Here is a 22766-nt window from a genome sequence, read left to right on the forward strand (position 1 = left end):
TTCCAAAACAGAATACACATTCAAGTGCATCAGGAACATTCTCCATGATAGATCATACTAGGCCACAAAATAAATCTCAATAAATTTAAGAAGATCTAAATCAAATCAAGCATCTTTTCTGACAACAATATCAAACTAGAAATCAACTGCAAGAACAAAAAGTGGAAAAACAAAACACATGGAGGCTAAACAACACGCTATTAAACAACCAATGGGTCAAGAAGAAATCAATGAGGAAATAAAAAAATACTGAGACAAGTAAAAATAGAAACACAGCATTCCAAAATCTGTGTGATGTAGCAAAAGCAGTTCTACGAGGGAAGTTCACAGCTTACAGACCTACCTCAAGAAACAAGAAAAATAATCTAAGCTAACACCTAAAGGAACTAGAAAAAGAACAAAGCCCAAAGTTAATAGAAGGAAGGAAATAATAAAGATCAGGGTGGAAGGAAATGAAAGAAAAACTGAAAAAGCAATAGAAAAGATCAGTGAAAAGAAGAGCCAGTTCTTTGAAACAACAAACAAAACTGATAAACCTTTAGCCAGACTCATAAAGAAAAAAAAAAGGGCTCAAAGTCAAAAATGAAGAAGCTACAACCAACACCATAGAAATACAAAAGATTGGGCACCTGGGTGGCTCAGTTGGTTGGGCGACTGCCTTCGGCTCAGGTCATGATCCTGGAGTCCCGGGATCGAGTCCCGCATCGGGCTCCCTGCTCGGCGGGGAGCCTGCTTCTCCCTCTGACCCTCCCCCCTCTCATGTGCTCTCTTTCATTCTCTCTCTCTCAAATAAATAAAATCTTTAAAAAAAAAATACAAAAGATTATAAGAAACTACTACAATTATATGTCAACAAATTGAACTTAGAAGAAATGGATAAATTCCTAGAAACATACAATCTTCCAAGAATGAATCAGGAAGAAATGATTACTGGCTGACTACTAGCCATGACACTGAGTCAGTAACAAAAACCAAAAACCAAAAACCTCCCAACAAACAAAAGTCCAGGACCAGATGGCTTCACAGGTGAATTCTACCAAACATTTCAAAAAGAATTAGTAATACCTATCCTACTCAAACTATTTAAAAAAAACTGAAGAGGAAGGAATGCTTTCAAATTTGTTCCATGAGGCTAACATTGCCCTAACACCAAAACTAGAAAGATACTATAAAAGCGAAAACTGCAAATCAATGTCCCTGATGAATACTGATGCAAAAAATCTTCAACAAAATATTAGCAAAGGAAATTCAACAATACATTCAAAGGTTTATACAGCATGATCAATTTATTTGAGGGATGCAAGGATGGTTTATTATCTGCAAATCAATGTGATACAACATATTAACAAAATGATGAATATCACGATCATCTCAAGAGATGCAGAAAAAGCATTAGACAAAATTCAACATCCATTTATGATAAAAACTCTCAAAAAAGTAGGTATAGAGGAAACATACCTCAACATAATAAAGGTCATTTATAACAAACCCAATGTTAACATCACACTCAACAGTAAAAAGCTGAAAGCTTTCCCTCTAAAATCAAGAACAGGACAAGAATGTCCACTCTTACCACTTTTATTCAACACAGTACTAGCAGTCCCAGCCACAGCAATGAGACAAAAAAAAGATATAAAAGCATCCAAATTGGTAAGGAAGAAGAAAACTGCCGCAATTTGTAGATGACATAATACTATATGTGGAAAACCCTATAAGACTCCACACAACAAAAATATCAAAATAAATGAACAAACTCAAAATGGACTAGAAAACTAAATGTAAGACTTGAAACTATAAACCTCCTGAAAGAAAATACAGGCAGTAAACTCTTGGACCTTGGTCTTAGCTATATATATACATATATATATATTTTTTTTTTCTTTCCCCTGATTTGTCTCCTCAGGCAAGGGCAACAAAAGCAATAAGATAAACAACTGGGACTACATCAAACTAAAATGCTTTTTAAACAGTGAAAGAAACCATCACCAAAATGTAAAGGTAACCTATGGAATAAAAGAAGGCATTTACAAATCATATTATCTGATAAGGATTTAATATCCAAAATATATAAAGAACTCATACAAGTCAACACCAAAAAAACAATCGATCCAATGAAAAAATAAGCAGGGAACCTAAATAAGCATTTATCCAAAGAAGACATACATATGGCCAACAGTCACAAGAAGAGATCCTCAATATCACTAATCATCAGGAAAATACAAATCAAAGCCACAATGAGAAATCACCTCACACAAGTCAGAATGGCTAATATCAAAAAGACAAGAACAACCTGTTGTGTTGAGCACAGGCTGACATATGGTACTGTTGAATTACTGTATTGTACACCTGAAACTAATGTAACACTGTATGATAACTAATGGGAATTAAAATAAAAACTTTAAAAAAATGAAATGAAAAAAAAGAGAACTACAAGTGTTGGTGAGGACGTGGACAAATGGAACCCTGATGCACTGTTGGTGGGAATGTGAATTGGTACTGCCATTATGAGTAACTATGGATAGAATGGAGGTTCCTCAAAAAATTAAAAATGTTAACACCAGAAGTTTCACTTCTGGGTACTTACCTGAAGAAAATGGAAACATAAATTCAAAAATATATATGTATTCCTATGTTTACTTCAGCATTACTTACAATAGCCAACATATGGAAGCAACCTTTGTGTCCATTAATAGATGAATCGATAAAGATGCAGTATATATATGCAATGGAGTATTACTCATCCATAAAAAATAAAGAAATCTTGCCATCTGTTACAACATGAATGGACCTAGAGGGTATTATGCTAAGTGAAATAAGTCAGACAAAGACAAATACCATATGATTTCACATGGAGAATCTAAAAAACAAAACAAATGAACAAGCAAAACAGAAACAGACTCATAAATACGGAGAGCTAGTGGTTGCCAGCAGGGAGGAGAACAGGAGGATGGGCAAAACAGATGAAGTGGATTAAGAGGTACAAACTTCCAGTTATAAAATAAACAGGTCACAGGGATGTAAAGTACAGCATAGGGAATGCAGTCAATAATATTGTAGTAACAACGTATGGTGACAGACTTATGGTGGTGATCACTTTGTAATGTATAGAAATGACAAATCACTACGTTGTACAGCTAAAACTAACAGAATAGCGTATGTCAACTGTATTTCAGTTAAAAAAAATACTAAAGTAGGGCGCCTGGGTGGCTCAGATGGTTGGGCGTCTGCCTTCGGCTCAGGTCGTGATCTCAGGGTCCTGGGATCGAGTCCCGCATCGGGCTTCCTGCTCCTTGGGAGCCTGCTTCTCCCTCTGCCTTTCTCTCTCTCTCTCTCTCTCTGTCTCTCATGAATAAATAAATAAAATCTTTAAAAAAAAAAAAATACTAAAGTATAGCAGCTTATAACCAACCACATCAACCACATCTTTGTCTGTCCTGGATATGTATTTTACTGTTTCTTGCATAAGTTAGCAAAAATTAATTAATTAATTAGTCGGGGGGGTGGGGGGAGCGCACAAGCAGGGGGAGTGGTGGGCAGAGAAGCAGGCTCCCTGCTGAGCAGGGAGCCCGATATGGGGCTCAATCCCAGGACTCTGGGATCATGACCTGAGCCAAAGGCAGACGCTTAACGACTGAGCCACCCAGGCGTCCCTAAGGTAGCAAAAATTAAAGTCTTATGTTTAACAAATTATATATGACCTATAGATACTGTGCACTTATTGCTACCAAGCCTTCCCTCTTTCAATGGTAAATTATTCTCTTCCTCTTTTAGGAGGAAGTTCCAACTATCATGCTCCCCACTATTTGCTATGTTACTTGAGGGAAAGGAAGTTATAGTGAAATGTATTTGAAAATGGTAGTTTAAAAACAGGTTGTTTATGCAGGATATCTCAGACTCTTTAATATGATAATCAACATTATTTTAAATCTCCAAGAAAGTAGGGGAATAAAGTATGTACTATGTACAGAGCTTATTTGCTCCTGGATTCCTTTCCATGGAACATACCATGAGATGAGGGTTTCATGGAACACACTGGAAAAACACTGGTTTAGGTACATGTTACATTTTTATAGACTAGCTTAGTTCTTAATTCATAGTATTAGTTCTATGAAAAACTTATGTCCTGAGTCTGAAACAACACGCTTAGAAAAAAACTTGCCGAATGCAACCAAATCACATGCATTTAGATTTCTATAGCCACTGATTACTGTGCTTTTGAGATTTTCCCTAAATGGCATGTTAACCTCAAACAAAATAAAATTATTCCCAAGTTTTCAGTTTAAAACAAGAAATAAAAACTCAAACTAAACACTTGAAAAATATTATTCCTATAAGCAATGTTTATCAATAATCCAAATAAAGTTTATTTGTAATGTGCAACTTATAAAATGAGAGAATTTTCTGTATCTTAAAAAGCATAATATTTGGTTGGTCTGGATTTGAATCCTGTCATTTAGCATTTATGAGAGACTGAGACTGAATAACTTGGCCAAGAGCTTTTTCCTCCCTACAAAGTATTAGTAAGAATATTTGCTTTGTGTGGTTGTTTTGAGGATTAGATTATAAAGACCGAGCACAATGATGGGCAAGAACAAATAATAGGTTTTGAAGAAATGGTAGTTCTTCCTATCATTTCCATCATAAAACAACTAGTTTGCCACAATATAGTCCAAGAACCTCTCATGGTATCCAGAACACTTGGCTAATAGAACATGGTGCTAAGACAACTGGGTAGCAAGAAAATAAAATCCACAGGTAGAAAATTGTCATACTACTATAGTTTCTTATAATGTGTTTACTGTATGGAACTTAAGAGGGGAAAAATTATGAACGCCTAGGGGAAAATGGCACTTTCCTTCAATATTCAATTTAAAGTTGTTCATATTTAACCATCTTTCATACCATTATATGTCTCAGATTTTAAAGAGCATCACTGCTCAATTTCAGACTGAAAAATGAATACACAAAAAAGATACCAAAAGAATTAAGCAGAACTGATACTGATTACAAAGTTGAAAATAAAATCTACCCAGGCTAGAACTGAACACTGACAGTTAACTTTCTCCAAAGGAAAATCTAACTTGAATTATATTCATTTTTTTAATACAGTTCAATACCATGTCAATGAGGAACTCAAGACACAAAAGCTGTTTTATCTGACTACCTAAAATTCTACTGCGCATTGTCATTTTTCAGGTCTTACTCCTCTGAAATACTTACGTACTTCCTGAAACCGGAAATGAGAGTTTGCCTGTGATTTAAGTTTCAGGAAAGTTTGTAGAAAACAACAAAGCAAATCAGTTGTTAAAGATCCTACCTTTTCGGGCGCCTGGGTGGCTCAGTTGGTTAAGCGACTGCCTTCGGCTCAGGTCATGATCCTGGAGTCCCTGGATCGAGTCCCGCATCGGGCTCCCTGCTCGGCAGGGAGTCTGCTTCTCCCTCTGACCCTCCCCCCTCTCATGTACTCGCTCTCTCTCATTCTCTCTCTCTCAAATAAATCTTTAAAAAAAAAAAAAGATCCTACCTTTTCTTCACTATATAGCAGCTATTTCTACAAATATAAAAGAGTATGTGCATACTTTCTCAGAACTCAAAATGAGAACACCAAGAACAGAAGTCTATGTGCATAAACACATGTATACACATATGTATCAGCTAAATTCCCCAAAGTGGATTTAAACCAGTAAGAATACTATGACATTCTAAATTCAGAAAGCAGACATAAGCACTATTTTGTTTATAAATCAGAGGTATAATGAGCTAATAAGTTTCACTCGGAATATTATATAGTTTAGAAGTACTCTGACTGGATCCCATTAAAAAAAAGTCATTCAAAATAAAAAGCACATTCTTCTAACAGCAAAGAATTCTCCCACTTTTTATTTATTTTGACATATTGGTATTTTCATAAACTTGCAAGTGGAAGATAAGCTGTTCAATAAAAGCCATTTCATATATACAATATACAGAAATTATTTTAAAAGTCTGTTCATATAATGAATTCTTTTGGTATTGACAAAAAATTAAGATACAAATAATTGACTAGAAATGAAACTATCACTAAACTAACACAGGAACTGCACTTCATTTCAGGAAAAAAATCCAGATCTTACTGTGTTAGAAGAATAAAGCACATTTGTCATATTCCCCTAAAGCAGGGACTATTTAAAGTTTTTAAATTAAAAAGTATTCAGGATTACTTCTGTCTGTACATTCAGGAACTATCATCATATCACTGATTACACACAATTCTCTCATCATGCAAAAAACCTGTTAAGTTGTTTTCTAAGGTCTAATCAAGTCAAACAATAAACTAATTATAGCAATTTAATTAGCAAGCTGTAAATCAGAGAGGTGTAGAAATTCCACAGTTGAATTGTATTTCCTGTCTACAGTATGGCCACTATTCAATTTTCTCCATGTATTAGAACTAATAGGCATTGATAGTCAAACATTTCATTGTAGCAGCAAATGATAGAATATGTGAGAGAAGGAAGAGTTCCTAATTTCATGACAATCTTTATTACGCTTTGTAAAAGTAAAGGGCTGTGTGTGTATATGTGGAAAGGAGTAAGAAACAAAGACAGGAGGTTAAGACAGGTATATAAAGGGAATGTTGAGACTATACCAGAATTGTATTTAAATATTTAAAAAACTGATCTGAAAGTCTGCCCATCAAGTGTACAAAAAACAGAGCCGATGTTAGTGCAAGTTTAACCTGATCATTTATTTGTGAAAAAAGCTAGTTTTGATGAGGAAAAATTCAATCCTGTCCTTGTAAACATAGAGAAACTCAAGGGGAATTTTAAAGATAGTAGGCCAGAAAATGCAAGTTACTCTTATAATCCTTTTCAATTGAACAGACAAATCAAGTTGAAGACACATGTTAAAATACTTTTCAGACTGACTGAATATTTACCAGCTTATATAATCTCTTGTTCCAACTGGATTTTGATTTAAAAAAAAAAAAAAAACACTTTTTATAAGAGCTATCACACCTAGAAGTGAAGAAAATAAATTAGATCCCCCCAAAAGATATTATTTTAACCTCTAAAGCATAAAAAGCTATATAATATACAAATTAACCAGTGTTCTTACAAAAGTAATGCAGTTTTGGACTGATGACATTATGCTATATTTGTGGTGAAGTACTAGGCACAAGAATATATGTATCAATTAGGCATTTTCAGTCTAATTAGTCTCAAAAGTCATTTAATTCTTGGCAATATATAATAACTGGTATGCATTCTGGTACTTAAGTCATGAATTGTTGAGAACAAGAAGCAGTGTATTATAGTAACAGGGTCTGTATCTGACAATTACAGTGTTGAACAAATCTTTTCTATGAACTCTGTGATTTGTTTTGCAGTTGGTCACTTGTAGTAGATCCTGCAAAGATAAAAGAAAAAAAAGTCAATATAATTTATTGTGTATTGTCAACCTTGGAACTACCTGAGCTAAAGTCCCCTTTCACTGCTACGGATGATAAATATAAAAACCTAAAAAAACAAATAAGGATGTTTGATGTAGGCTCATTAGTCTGACATAAAAGAATCAGTCAGTATACCTCCTAAATATTCTAAAGAGCAGAACAAGAGTTATCTACTTGGTGATGGGACAAAAGGTTTCAGATTGAAATGTTTCTGTGAATAAATCAAAAGCAGCAGTTAAGACAACTCAAATATCCAAAGTTATAAAAAGATCTCAAAACAAGAAAATATTTCCTTAGAGTCTAAACATGCTACTTTTCTTTTTATAAAAACAGCAATAAAATAGATGAAGATGGGCAGAGGTTGGGGAGAGGAGAATGACAATGCTCATAAAGTAATGGGCTACATAGAACCTGGAGATTTTAAAAGCTGGTAAGACTTTTTTTTTTTTTTTTTTTAAGGGCTCAAAAAGAGTAGAGGACAAATAAGGAACTTACTTCCCTAAGGCTTATTACATAGTCTCTTCTATCCTTGTGGACTTAATGATGATAAAATATAAGCCTGTCATTGAAGGAAAATCAGGCAGTGAGCTAACACAAATTTTATACTTGAAAATTGGAGAATCATTTATTGAATTTAAAAGAAAAAAATGTATTTATGTACTAAATGTGTGAAATCTAGTATCTTACCAGCAATGACAGACAAAAGGCCAGAGTTATTTTTCAAAAGCCACGGCTTAAAGAAAAAGAAATCCGTGGCACCTGGGTGACACAGTCAGTTAGGTGTCCAACTCTTGGTTTTGGCTCAGGTCATGATCTCAGGGTCATGAGATGGAGCCCCACACTGGGCTCTGACCTCAGAGCGGAGTCTGCTTAAGACTCTCTCCCCCTCTCCCTCTACCTCTCCCCACCCTCCTTAATAAACACATAAATCTTAAAAAAAATCCTTTAAATCTTTGACACAGTGTTACTGATGCAAATTTCCAGCAAATGAAGGACATTCCTAGTGCTTTGCCAGAGTCACTAAGAATTGATATTAAAAGTCTGAGCAAAAACTGATGAAAAGTTATAACCAAAAAAACATTCATTTTGAATACATCAAAATAAATCCCCAAGATATGGGAAACAAAGACTGATTAGGGTATGTCACCTAAAAATGGATAATAAACTTTAAAAAAGGAAGAGAGAGACATGTAACAATAATTACTTAAAATGAAGTTTGTTCAGTTAAATACAAGCTAAAAAACAACTATGGTGAATATAATGGAAGTGAAATGCTATATGAAACAAAATGAAAGTCTAAAGCATAATATGGAATAAAAAATATTGTAATTAGGACTTTAAATGAGATACAGAGTCATCAGGTTCTATCACAGAATCATTCATATTTCATATATGCTCATCAAAACAATAATATAATAATGAGTTACTTTCCTAAGGCTTAACCATCTGAGGCACAACAAATAAAGTTACATGTCCAGTTTTCAAGTATAAAGCAACAGTTTTCAAGTACAAAGAGTAGGTAAATGGGCACAAAATCTGCATTAGCAATATAGAAGATTCACCTTCATTAAAGACCAGAATTTAATTAAAAAAATAAATAAAATCTATTAACTATGTTGGATCAAGAGTTGGCAGGTTGCAAGGGCTGACTGTCCAAGACTTAAAAACAAATAAAAATCAGACAGGTATTTTGTCAATCCAGTAGTCAAAAGAATTAATATTGGAAAGATATGACATACTCTGTACTTGAAAGGATGTTAAAAACAAATCTTCTGTATTAAAAACATGCTTCTTTTAAAAAGTTTAAACCTTAATTTAGATTGGTAGGACAGATAAAATATAATATGAAACATCAAAAACAAAATACAGCTTAATGTGAAGACAAACATCCTTGCTTAAGCCAAGTAAACAAATGAAAAAACCCAGCCATATACATATGGTCTTAAATCAAAACACCTCTGGGCATAAAAACTTTATTTTGAAATTGGCCACAGGGGTTGAGATTTTAGAAAGTTTGGCATAATAAATTTAAGTGAATTTCAAAAAAATTTTCTGAGGTTTTTTAAACGTGTAAAGCAAGATAAAGTATGTCATTTAGGCACAAAGAATCACAAGTGTCTCTGATAATTTCAGAAACATCTAACCTTGATTTGACTCTTCCATGTTCATGCTTTCTTCGGCTCCAGTCTCAAACATTTCTTCATCTTCCTCATCATCATGTAGGTCTTTTGAAATTAATTGTCTAGCTAATTTAATATTCAGTCCTTCATTGTAGTGAAGCTTCCTTTTCATTTCAAACTGTCGCTTTTTTTCTACAAGATACAAAAAGTAGGTTTAGGAAGTCTTTAGCTCAAGGATTAGGAAAATACAGCCTGCGTCTGTTTGGTAAATAAACTATTATTGGGGGCCGCCCGCGTGGCTCAGTCAGTTAAGCGTCTGCCTTCAGCTCAGGTCATGATACCCGGGGTCCTGGGATCCAGCCTCGAGTAGGGCTCCTGCTCAGTGCAGAGTCTGCTTCTCCCTCTCCCTCTGCCCCTCCTCCCTGCTCATGCTCTTCCTCTCTCTCAAATAAGTAAAATCTTAAAAAAAAACTTATTGGAACATGATCATGCTCCTTTGTTTCTATAATAACTTACAGCTACTTTTGAGCTCAATGGCAGAGCTGAATAGGTGCAGTTGAGGCCATATGGCCCATAAAACCTAAAATATTTATTTATTTATTTTACTGAAAAACCTAAATCTTGTCTTATACAGAAAAAGTTTGCACACCTCTGCTTTAGATGGTTCAAGTACATCTTAATGGGAAAATAGGAATAAAAACCATTACTAGGTAAATTTGTGAAGAAAATTTAAAGACATAAGAAAAATCTCCAGAAAGAATTGAAATGAGGAAAAAAACAAGCTATGTAATACCATATATGTGTCAGGTAAAAAGTCTGCATGCACGTGTATGCATACACACAGAAAATAAGACAACAATTAGCATGGTTAATTTTGGGACAAGGAACTGTGGGGTAATTTTAGTATTTTCAAGTCTTCCATTTTTATAATTAATTACAAATTCCCTCAAAAATTCTTATTAGCAGGGTGCCTGAGTGGCTCAGGCAGTTGAGCATCTGCCTTCGGCTCAGGTCATGATCCCAGGGTCCTGGGATCGAGCCCCTTGTGGGGCTCCCTGCTCAGCTGAGAGCCTGTTTCTCCCTCTACCTCTCCCCCCTGCTCGTGCTCTCTCTCTCTCTCTCTCAAATAAATAAAATCTTTAAAAAAGAATTATTAGCAAAAAAATAAAAATTCTCATTATCCATGAAGAAACTGCAGTGATTTAAAACACTGCTAGTTAAAACATAACTTCATTCCCAGAGTAATTTTAAGAAAAAGCTGTTATAAGGCACAGTGAAGAAATCCTAGACTATTCTTTCATTTATAGTCTTCACCATAGAAACACAAGGTTAGCAGCAAATCAACTTAACTGATATTTTATTAACAGCATTTAAAGACTATTTCTGTAGAAATAGTTCTAAGATTTTAAAATTTCTTAGACTGGTAAATAAAAAGGGGTGACATAAAATTGCCAACTGTTTGTCAAACAAGAGCATTAAAATTCATTTATCAGAGTTTTATTATGTTCATGGAAGTATTTTAATGCCAAAAAGCATAGAGAAATCTCTGCATAAGGCTACTCAAAGTACTTTCTCAGTCTCCTTTAATTCCCTCTAAGTTTTAATAATCATCTATACTTACAGATGACTTACAGTTACTTATATTTCAAAAGCAGGCATTTATCGTTCTTGTTAGTACTGATCAATCACTTTTCAGCCTCTATTTGGGTTGGGAAAAGGAAAGTTCTGAGACCACCAACTCAGTATTCCATAAACATTTGTTTCAAACGACCAAGATCTTGCCAGGCATCTTTCTTCTTCTCTACTTATGAATTGCTTTTGTGATTTATTTTCTCTTTGAGAATACCATATGGTAGAGGGAAGTAAAATTGAAAAAAGAGGCCAATAAAAAGACCAAATCCTCGTGACTAAATTTTTAGTGATGCCTTTCAAGTATTCAAATGATGTAAAAACCAATATTAAAAAACCAAAAAAATGGTTTTACAAACTTCCAGTGACAAAATAAATTAAGTCATGGAGATGTAAAGTAAAACAAAGGGAATATAATCAATAACACTATAATAACACTGTATATTATACAGTGACAAATGGTGCCTATACTTAATGATGAACACTGAGTAAGGTACAAAATTGTTGAATCCATATGCTGTACATCTGAAAACTAATGTAACATCAATTGTACTTCAATAATGAATTTTAAAAAATGGTTCTGATTGCCTCCAATACCACATCTCTTTACTAAAAAGGTAACACTTTTTATCATTACAAAATAACACATGTTCATGGTAGAAACTTAAAAAAAAAAAAAGCACTCAATTTCCTCACTCAGAAATTACCATTAATATTTTATGACTTTAGAATTTTTTCTAGAAATTTTTCTAAAAATAACTCCTATATTTTTATATATGCTATTTTTTCACTTACGATATAGTTACAATTACCATATGTCCCAGTTTGCCCAGGCAAGGTTCAGTTTATGCCTACCATCTGAGGAAGTATAATATGACCCTTTCTTTCACCCTAAAATGATCCAGAGTTTAGATAATTAGATATATGAAGATACAGTAAAATTCTGCCATGTACACAGCAGATTTATATAATTTTTAAATGGCTATAAAGTATAGAGTTACCATTTCTCTCTTCTTGGTCAAAGATTTCTAATCTCCCTCTATGTATTTTCAATGTTTTTAGAGTGTAATACACATACATTTTGCGCTTTGGTTCTATTACTTTCTCAGTGTGAACTAGTGTCTTTTCAAACCGTGCATCAGGATTCCTTAGTGGGTTACAACCAGTATTTTTTAAAAAATGAAAAAAAAAAAACAACAGAATAAACTGCTATGCATTACACATACTAAAGGTGAGTACTGTTTTGTGAAATTTTTCTTTTTATAATTTATGCATACATGTATAACATGTAGGACTTAGTCAAAAATGTTTACAAAACACTAGAACAGATTCTGGGAAACTGAATTGCTAGATCAAAGGGTGTCATTTTCTTTTAAAGCTTTTGGCTCGTATATTGCCATATTGCCCTCCAGAAAAACCAAACCATTTTTCATGCCCACCGATAAGTACATGAGTAACTTATTTCTCTACATTCACACCCAAAGAGAAACTCATTCTTTTTAATCTTTGTTGATCTGAAAGGAAAGAAAGGGACCATGATGCTGTGTGCTTATTTATGTACTATGTATGTATGTATGTACGTAGTCTCCATGCTGAGTATGGAGCCCCACACAGGGGTTGAACTCACAACCCTGAGATCAAGACCTGAGCCGAGATCAAGAGTTGGCTGCTAAACCAACACAGCCACCCAGGTGCCCCCATGATGCTGTTTTAATTTGCAATTTTTTATTCCTAGGAGTTGACATTACAGTATTTCTCTCTTGTGAATAATATTTACAGTCTAAGAAAAATTTTTTTTTAATTCTAAGAGATGCTGAACTTGGTTTTGCTTGTTATACATTCTAATTTTAGAATACTCAAAAAGCTTTATGTAAGTTTAAAATATACAATATATTCATTTTGTAGAAAGATGCTAATACAAGTGGTCTCAATCTTCTTTGACTATTTATATTCATTTTACCTATAATCCTTGTATTGTAGAACAACATACTACAAAGAGTACAAGGACGTTAAGATTTTAGGCCTGGCTCTAACAATAATCAACTCTCCATGTGAACTTCACAAGTGAATTACCTTTTTTATATTTTCTTTTACTATTCTATAAAATAATGGAGAATACACCAAGTATTTAAGTTATTACAAGTTATTATTTACTGAACACTTACAATATGACAGAATCAGTGTTAAGTGCTTTAAATTCTTTATCTCATTTAATACTCACAATACCTCTAAATATTTTTATAGATGTCAATTTAAAGAAACTGAGGCTCAGAGAAATTACAAATTAGACATATGACATACCTGGAGTATAAACTTTGATTTGTCTGATTCCACAGCCAATATCTTAATTGTTATGCTATCAGTTACAAGATAATTTTTTCTAAGAATTTGTATCAATAAACAAGGACTTTCAGATATGTAATTTGTTTAAAAGCAATAAACACCTACAGGAGTCAGTACCTACTAGTAAGAACTGAACTTGTGAACTTGTAACTAAATTGTTCCCCCTGCTGGCTAATTCTGGAACTACAATTTGGGGGGAGGGAGGAAAAAAAATCCCTTAATGAAAACTGACAATATAGACTAATAATAAATTTCTGTTCTCAATATATCATGTTTTGTTTTTTTTTTAAGATTTTATTTATTTATTTAACAGAGAGAGAGAGACAGCGAGAGAGGGAACACAGGCAGTGGGAGAGGGAGAAGCAGGCTTCGCGCTGAGCAAGGAGCCCGATGCGGAGCTCGATCCGAGGACCCTGGGATCATGACCTGAGCCGAAGGCAGCCACTTAACCGACTGAGCCGGCGCCCCTCAATATATCATGTTTTTAAGAGGATAATGAAGAAACCAGCTCTAGAAACAATTTATATTTGAAACCGTTTTCAAGGGTGTTTGGAGTATATTTTTAGATAATAAGTTAGGAAGTCACTGAGAATACAAGACCTATAATACAACTTGGGATTAGGCTATATGTAAAAATTTTTTTTCTCTTGTACCACAATTAGGCTCAGACCATCACAGTTTGTTGAATAAGCTATATTCTGAAGATGACAGACAGGAGTAGCAAATTATACCTTAGGAGCTACACATAACAAAGATTCTGACAATTAACTAGCAATATTCAGAATCTCAGTTCTAAAGTTGCTGAACTTTTTTACAGTACAGGTAACATCCACATTTCAAGGCTTCAAGTACACTACTAACTCTTTTCTTTTTCTTTCTTTTTTTTTTTTTTTTAAAGATTTTATTTATTTATTCATGAGAGACAGAGAGAGAGAGAGGCAGAGGGAGAAGCAGGCTCCCAAGGAGCAGAGAGCCCGACGCGGGACTCGATCCCAGGACCCTGGGATCATGACCTGAGCTGAAGGCAGACGCTTAACCATCTGAGCCACCCAGGCGCCCCTCTTTTCTTTTTCTTTCTTGTGAGGGTGTGTTTGTGTTTTTCTTGCATCTTTTTTCCTATACATAGGTTTGGTTTTTCCTTTTAAAAATAGTTAAACACGGTGTTATGCACAAACAATGAATCATGGAACACTACATCAAAAACTAATGATGTAATGTATGGTGATTAACACAATAAAATTTAAAAAATAGTTAAACACTATATAAACAATTTTAATTCTTGAAAAGACTGTACACTCACATGGTTCAAAGAGTGTAAAAAGCAACAAGATGAAATATCTTCCTTTTCTTCTTACCTCCACAGATAACCACTGTTACTTGTAAAAATAAACTGTGAGTAGGTAGCAATGCCTTAACTGTGTATGTACTGTATGCACTACAAGAGCCTCTTCCAACCCTGTTGAAAAGGCTCTTTAATCTCCTGGCCTATGACATTACTGTTCTTTTTTTTATTTAATGGGACCTAAGAAAGATCTTCACTCTACATGTGACCATCTTGGTTCATTTGGTAAGTTTCACCACTGTTTTAAAACAGAAAAAGCACAAGCAATTGGGAAATTAGCTCTTACTGCTATCCATTTTAAAATCATCCAAACACTCAATGACTCTAAAGGCATTAATATTTACTGAGCATCTACTCTGTATCAGACAGTAAAAAAGAAAAAAGTACAAAGGAACTATAATTACTTAAAAGATGGTAATATTTTCCCAAATTCTTGAAACCTAGGGAGGTGGTGTATGTGTGCAGGGGGGAGGGAAGCTGTTATCCAATAAACCCACATAAGTAGAATGTGAATTATAAACATGTTGCTCCTTAACCTTCCACCATCCACTTCCCCAAAAGGAAAACTACTTGACAACCTTCAAATAATGGATTTATTTTAGGAAAAATTATTAGCACACTGCTGAAAAGGCAATCAACTACCTTGTTCTTCAGGTGAGAGGTCACTATCCTCATCTTCACTGCTTTCTTGTTCATGAACCCGATACTTTGGCTCTGAGCCTTCAGCAGCAGCTAATCTACACAACAATCATTTACAAAGAAATCAACACTGTGATATTCTTTTATTGAGTGTCTCATTCATTCAACTCTTCAGTCTCATAAAAACATTTAAAGATTATTAATATGCCAGCTATAACCTGATGAGGAAAATAAAAAGAAAGTGGTAATGAGTATAGAAACCAGTAAGCAATAAGAAAAGTGGAAGGTGACAGAAATCAAAGCAAAGAGATAGAGCTTTTTGTTTATGAACCCACTTATTTTTGCATAATCTCTAGGTATAGACCCAATGTGGGGCTCAAATTCACAACCCCAAGAGTTGCATGCTCTTCTGACTGAGCCAGCCAGATGTACCATCTTACTTTGATCTTTAAAACATAGGATATTAATTAAAACAACAAAAAAAACACAAAAGCATAGGGGATTGACACAAGGAATCTGTGTACCAGGCTCTAGTACTCCAAATTTTCTGCTACCTGTATACTTTGATTTTAATCTAGAGACAAGACTATAAAAGTTGCTAGGAAAATCCAAATAAACTTAGCTCATGCTTTTTATTTACACTTGTACAAGTATAGTAGAATGGCTTCAACTCTGAACAATTAAAAACAAGTGAAAATGTGTAAGTGAAAATGCTTCAGTCATCAGTACTTACTTCTTAGCTAAGATATCTGGGGCCAGGGCTTCAGTGGTTTCTGAATCACTCAATGCATCTTCATCATCACCTACCATACTAGAATGACAAGCACATTATAATTAATACCTAAACTGTAATTTTTCAAGCAGAAAAACAAGGTAAGGAACCATAATTCTATTGATTTAGTTATAATATCAACATATTTATAGCTCTGTTGTCCTATTTGAAGCTTAATTTAATTTTTTTTTTTTTAAAGATTTTATTTATTTATTTGAGAGAGAGAGAGAATGAGAGACAGAGAGCATGAGAGGGAGGAGGGTCAGAGGGAGAAGCAGACTCCCTGCTGAGCAGAGAGCCTGATGCGGGACTCGATCCCGGGACTCCAGGATCATGACCTGAGCTGAAGGCAGTCGCTTAACCAACTGAGCCACCCAGGCGCCCAATTTAATTTTATTTTTAAAAAGATTTCATTTCTTTGACAGAGAGAGAGAGTGCACGCACAAGCAGGGGGAGTGGCAGGGGGAGGGAGAAGCAGGTTCCCTGCTGAGCAGAGAGCCTGATGCAGGACTTGATCCCAGGACCTCTGGGATCATGACCTGAGCCAAAGGCAGATGCTTAACCGACTGAACCACCCAGGTGCGCTGAGGCTTAATTTTAAATTGTTTCTATTCCATGCAAATATTTGAAAATACAGCACCAATCAAAAAAACTCTCCAAATGATTTTTAAAAACCACTACTGCAACCATGAAAATAAATATTAAGAACTCGAATCATTTGTAAAAAATTAAAAAACTTCAAATATTCCATCCAGTGAGAGGGAACAAATATGTAGGAAAACAAAAACAAAACCACTGTCTGGTTTTAGAATATATATTTGTACATCAACCTGAAGACAGAAACAAATGATCCACGCAGACATAAGGCTAGGTAAAATACCATAATTAAGATCCTAAGACCTGGGGCGCCTGGGTGGTCATGGTCCCAGGGTCCTGGGATGGAGCCCCACATCGGGCTCCCTGCTCGGCAGGAAACCTGCTTCTCCCTCTCCCACTCCCCCTGCTTGTGTTCCTTCTCTTTCTGTGTCTCTCTCTGTCAAATAAATAAATAAAAATCTTTAAAAAAAAAAAAAAGATCCTAAGACCTAATTCAGAGCATTTAAAAGCTATTAGCTTTCCCAATCTACCCTCTAATAAAAAATTTTCTCCCCACTTAATTGCAAACGTGGGCATATTTAATTCTCAAGCCACTTCTGTATAAAAGCAGAAATCACCTATATTAAAAAAAAAATACTGATTTATATCTTTCCTGGTAGTTGAGGAGACAAGTTAAATAAGTGCTATAGTTTAGATGATGCTCTTTTTCCCATGGGAAGTTGAAATAAAGTTATTTACATTATTGGATATAATTAGAGTAGAATAAAACAATCAATCTGTAGAACTTTTACAGACAACTCTATGTTATATTATAAAATTTACAGGCAAACTACATGTGTGTGTTTGGTGTGTGTGTATATTCATACATACGTATATATAAAAGCATTAGTAACTTCTGTATACTAACCGTGTGAAATTCTTAGATAGTATAACATGATCTTTCTATAAAAAGCATCCTCTTCTATTAAACAAAACTCTTAAAAAAAAAAAAAAGGGCCATGAAAGAAACTGGTAAAACTGAGCACTAAATCGATAAAAGCTAAGCACATGTATCTGTACATACATATAGCCTCAATTACTTAGGAACCAAATGACTTTGGCAACTCCCGGACGAAGGATATGGGTAAGGTAAAGGGGGAAAAAAAAGCAGTACTAAATAGATACCATTCAGATTTATTATATTTTAAATATAAACAGTCTAAAAATAATGCCTACAACTTTTTGAGTCATGTTCAATTTTAATTCTTTTAGGATAGATATTTCCAACCAACACAGATAAGGAAGGGATGTCTATCTACTACCATTACTGAAAAGGAAGAAAGCCCTGACTGTGGCTTCCGGCACAATAAAAGCTTTAAGATATAAAGTATATTCTTGTAATTAGAAGAAAAATGAGAGTATGAACTTTTCATAAATGATATGTCCATTTCTTCCCTCAAGCTTTATTAGTATTGAGTTTCAGCACCTGTACCTATTTCATTATTTCTACCTTTGTCAAAATCTCCATGTTTATTCTTGTTTTTACTGTTTTTGCTATCAACAAGTTATAAGTTATCTCAACTTACCTTCCAAAGTTTTCCTCCACTGATTCAAAATATAGACTTTCTTAACTCTATTTTAACAGTAACTCCTGGATTTATGTTACCTTCCTTCATAAACAAAGTACTTCATTCCTGGAAATCTTCTTCATTACAAATTAGGGCATGGTCTGAATTAGGTATTTCTACTACTTAGAATCTCTATCTTCTCATAATGCTTACTGGTACATTATTTTTGTCTTCACACTAATTATTACCACACACTATAAAAAATTCTGGAAGACTCAAAACTGCCAATAATCACAATGTAATTATCTGAAGTATAAGTTTAAAAACAAGGACATGGAACAATAGTAATGACCACTTGTCTTTGAATGGGTTAAAAAAAGCTGTGAAGTTATCCTTTTCTGCGGGGATTGAGTAAGCTACTGATTTCTACTTAGAAAGCAAACAAGTCCAACCTTCATCTTCCTTTTTATAAATAGATTATCTTAAGGAAGGCAAAAGTCACTAATCTGTGTGTATCATCAGTGGCTAGGGACCACTGAGTTACAGCAAACAAACATTTACTACTACAATTATAATGTACAAAATGGATTCCCAATTTTTCCTTAAGGGGAGGGTGGGGAGGGGCAGAGTGAGAGGGAGAGAGAATCTTAAGCAGGTTCCATGCCCAGTGCAGAGCCTGATCTCACAATCCTGAGATCATGACCTGAGGCTAAATCAAGAGTCGGATGCTTAACCCACTGAGCCACCCAGGTGCTCCTAGATCCCCAAGTTTTAAAGTTACATATTACTGGGATGCCTGGGTGGCTCAGTGGGTTAAGCATCTGCCTTTGGCTCAGGTCATGATCCTGGGATTCTGGGATCAAGTCCCACATTGGGCTCCCTGCTCAGCGGGGAGCCTGCTTCTCCCTCTGCCTGCCCCTCCCCGCTGCTTGTGCGCATACTAGCTCCCTCTCCCTCTCTCATAAATAAATAAAATCTTTAAAAAAAAAATAAAAGTTACATATTACTTATACTATTATACACAAATATGCAGTTGGGTTATTGATTCATGCTCCAGTAACAAATATAAAATCAAAGAGAAACTTAAAATCAGCTGTTATTCAGAAGCTCATATGGAATGCAAAATGGAAGTAAAAAAAGGAATGAATCTATAAAACATTACCTATGGTAAGGAGTGCTAGGTTCATCTATTTTCATTAAACCATAGTCTTTGTCTGCTGGATGATATGTCGCCAGGATGTTCATTTCATCCCACTTCTGGGATTTTTTACTAAAATTAAAAAGAAAAAAAATTTCCTCAGTGAAGTAAAAGATAAAAAAGGTGCACATCTAAAACTGACAAACATCCAAATCCCACATTTCAACTTCTATTTGACTGCTACCTTCTATTTTTACATATACTTTCTCGGAATAGAAACAGACATAGGGTAAAAGCCATAAGTAATTACAATAAAATAAAATATTTTATAGAATACTTAGTACCCACATATTAAAAACACACTATTCAAAAGCTTCACCAGATATTCAAGACACTATTATATTATGACATGCTTAGGCTTCATCTGGCCTATAGAAGATTCCCCCGTGCCTTCCTGCAGTTATGAGTTCTGTTGCCTACTGTGGACCTCAGGTTGGAGAGGGGCTACTGCCCCAACGCAGCCTGGAGACCTCCAGGCTGGAGGGCAAGCAGGGAGGTAAGTAGGAGCTGGGGTGGAAAGCAACTCTGAGGGGGCCACCCCTGCCCAGCCCAGCGTTGCCCCACTTGGGGCTGTGAAGCCGGACAAGGAGAAGCTGGAGCAAAACCCTGAGTAATCCCAGGACATCAAAGCTCTGCAGAAAGACCTGGAACAATGTGCCAAGCTCCTAAAGCAGAAGAGGACCACCCTGGGATATACTCAGGCTAATGTGGGGCTCACCCTGGGGGTTCCTCTTTGGGAAGGTGTTTAGCCAAACCACGATCTGCCATTTTGAGGCTCTGCAGCTCAGTTTCAAGAACATGTGTAAGCTGCAGAAGTGGGTGGGAGAAGCTGACAACAACAAAAATCTACAGGAGATATGCAAAGCAGAGACCCTTGTGCAGGCCCGAAAGAGAAAGTGAACAAGTACCAAACAAGGATCGAGAACCAAGAACCGAGTGAGAGGCAACCTGGAAAACACGTGATGTGCCTGCAGTGCCAGAAACCCACCCTGCGGCCGATCCGCCACACTGCCCAGCAGCTTGGGCTTGAGAAGGATGTGTCCTGAGCATGGTTCTGCCATCGCTGGCAGAAGGGCAAATGATGAAGCAGTGACTCTTAGCGAGGAGAGGATTCTGAGGCTGCTGGGTCCCCTTTCTCAGAGCACGAGTATCCTTTCCTCTGGCACCAGGACCCCATTTTGGTACCCCAGGCTACGGGGGCCCTCACTTCACTACGCTGTACTCCTCAGTCCCTCTCTCTGAGGGTGAAGCCTTCCCCCTCTGTGTCTGTCACCACTCTGCACTCTCCCATGCATTCAAACTGAGATGCCAACCCTCCCCAGGAATGGTGGCCAGAGGAAGGGGGAGAGCTAGGCAAAGAGAACCCGGGGTTCGTACCAGGATTTTGGGATTAAGTTCTTCATTAAGAAAGGATTTAGGAATGCAAAGGGTGTGGGGGCAGGGAATTTGGGGGGAACTGGTTGGAGGGAAGGTGAAGTTCAAGGATGCTCTTGTTTTTAATCCCCACATCACTCATCACTTTCTTAAATAAAGAGGCCTGGGACACACAAAAAAATAAAATTAAAAAAAAAAAACAACAATGAATACCTCCTTGGCCTAATTTTTTAGAGATATCCAAAACAATCAAAAGAATTAGAACATAAAACTACAGGGAATACCTCACTAAACTTTATTTCCATTAATAAAGATTTGGGTTGCAAACAAAATTATAGTTCAGCCGTTTTTTTAAAATCTAGAAAAATAAGAGTTTGCTAAGAAATGGTATATTCAGGGTACTTTAGATAAATCTACTTAAAAAAAAATAAAGTGTTTTATGAACATCCGTAGTAATATCCATTCAACAAAATATTTACACAACTTTTAAGGTGCTAAATAATTAGATGACTTAATTACAAACTCTTTGGATCTACTCATTATTGCCACCCAACAATATTTTGTTACATATACAATTTGTGCCTTGGTTATATACTTGAAAATAAAACTGTAAAAATCAATGTAGATTTTACATAGATTCAAATCTTTTCTGCACTTGCACACATTGGTGAGGTTTTACTGTAGATATTCTTAATTTTCCTAAACCTACCAACACCCAGATTCTGAAATGTTCTAGAAAAATGACATTCTTAAACTTTAATATCATATTCCCTTCTCCATGCCCTGAGTCACCTTTAAACTATATGTGCCTGCTCAGGGCAGGCGAGCCTGACTTTTATGTTCTCTTGCTTTCTTCTCCAAATCACCCTATTTCAGACTAAGCACTTTTTTCTTCTTCATATTTTAGTAGAAAAATCTGTATAAAATTCACCATTTTAAACATTTTTAAGTGTACAGTTCTGCAGCATTAAGTACATTCGCATTGTTGTGAAACCACCACCACCATCCATCTTCAGAACTTTTCCATCTTCCCCAACTGAAACTCTACCCACTGAACACTAACTCCCCAACCTCCCCTCTCCCAACCCAGGCAACCACCATTCCATTTTGTCTCTGAATTTAACTACTTTGGGTACCTCACATAAATAGACTCACACAGTATTTGTTCTTTTGCGACTGGCTTACTTCACTTAATGTCTTCAAGGTTCATCTATGTGGTGGCATATATCAAAATTTTCTTCCTTTTTAAAGCTGATTAATGTTCCACTACAGACTAAGTACCTGGACTACAACTTCAAGCTGCTTATCCTTTGTTTTATCAAGAGACAAAAGTTGGTCCAGACATACTCCACAAGTGACTGAAACAACAACTCCCATTTTCCCCCTAAAAGCAGTCAGAAGTTACCTAATGTCTCCTCACCATGAAACAGTCAAAATCTTAAAAGCTTGTTAAGAAGCTAAAAATTAAGACATATTGGTCATTAACTGAAGCACAGAAACAATATTTCTTCTTCAAAGAGCTGCTTTTTTTAATTCAGCATGGAATGTACCTGAACTTTCTTTTTTCTTTTTTTTTTTTTTTTTAAAGATTTTATTTATTCATTTGAGACACAGAGATACAGAGAGAGAGAGAGAGCATGAGCAGTGGGAGAGGCAGAGGGAGAGGAAGAAGCAGACTCCCTGCTGAGTCAGGAGCCCGATGTGGGACTCGATCCCAGGACCCTGGGATCATGACCTGAGCCGAAGGCAGACGCTTAACCATCTGAGCCACCC

General features: G+C 35.6%; 1 protein-coding gene and 1 pseudogene across 1 annotated transcript in view; one reads left to right on the forward strand and one right to left on the reverse strand.

The window, feature by feature from the left end:
* Positions 1-6702: 6702 nt before the first annotated feature.
* PPP1R2 (protein phosphatase 1 regulatory inhibitor subunit 2) overlaps positions 6703-22766 on the reverse strand; it is a 25565-nt gene continuing 9501 nt past the window's right edge. The window contains exons 2-6 of the mRNA XM_006735777.3: positions 19584-19691; positions 16239-16316; positions 15509-15603; positions 9577-9744; positions 6703-7389 (exon numbers count right to left, since the gene is read on the reverse strand). Of these exons, the coding sequence (XP_006735840.1) occupies positions 7343-7389; positions 9577-9744; positions 15509-15603; positions 16239-16316; positions 19584-19691 (496 nt within the window). The 3' untranslated portion in view covers positions 6703-7342. The remainder of the gene's footprint in view (positions 7390-9576; positions 9745-15508; positions 15604-16238; positions 16317-19583; positions 19692-22766) is intronic.
* On the forward strand, positions 20169-21199 carry LOC102729041 (POU domain, class 5, transcription factor 1 pseudogene; annotated as a pseudogene).

The sequence above is a fragment of the Leptonychotes weddellii genome, chromosome 1, assembly GCF_054177405.1.
Source record: "Leptonychotes weddellii isolate Sample4059 chromosome 1, ASM5417740v2, whole genome shotgun sequence".
Taxonomy (NCBI): domain Eukaryota; kingdom Metazoa; phylum Chordata; class Mammalia; order Carnivora; family Phocidae; genus Leptonychotes; species Leptonychotes weddellii.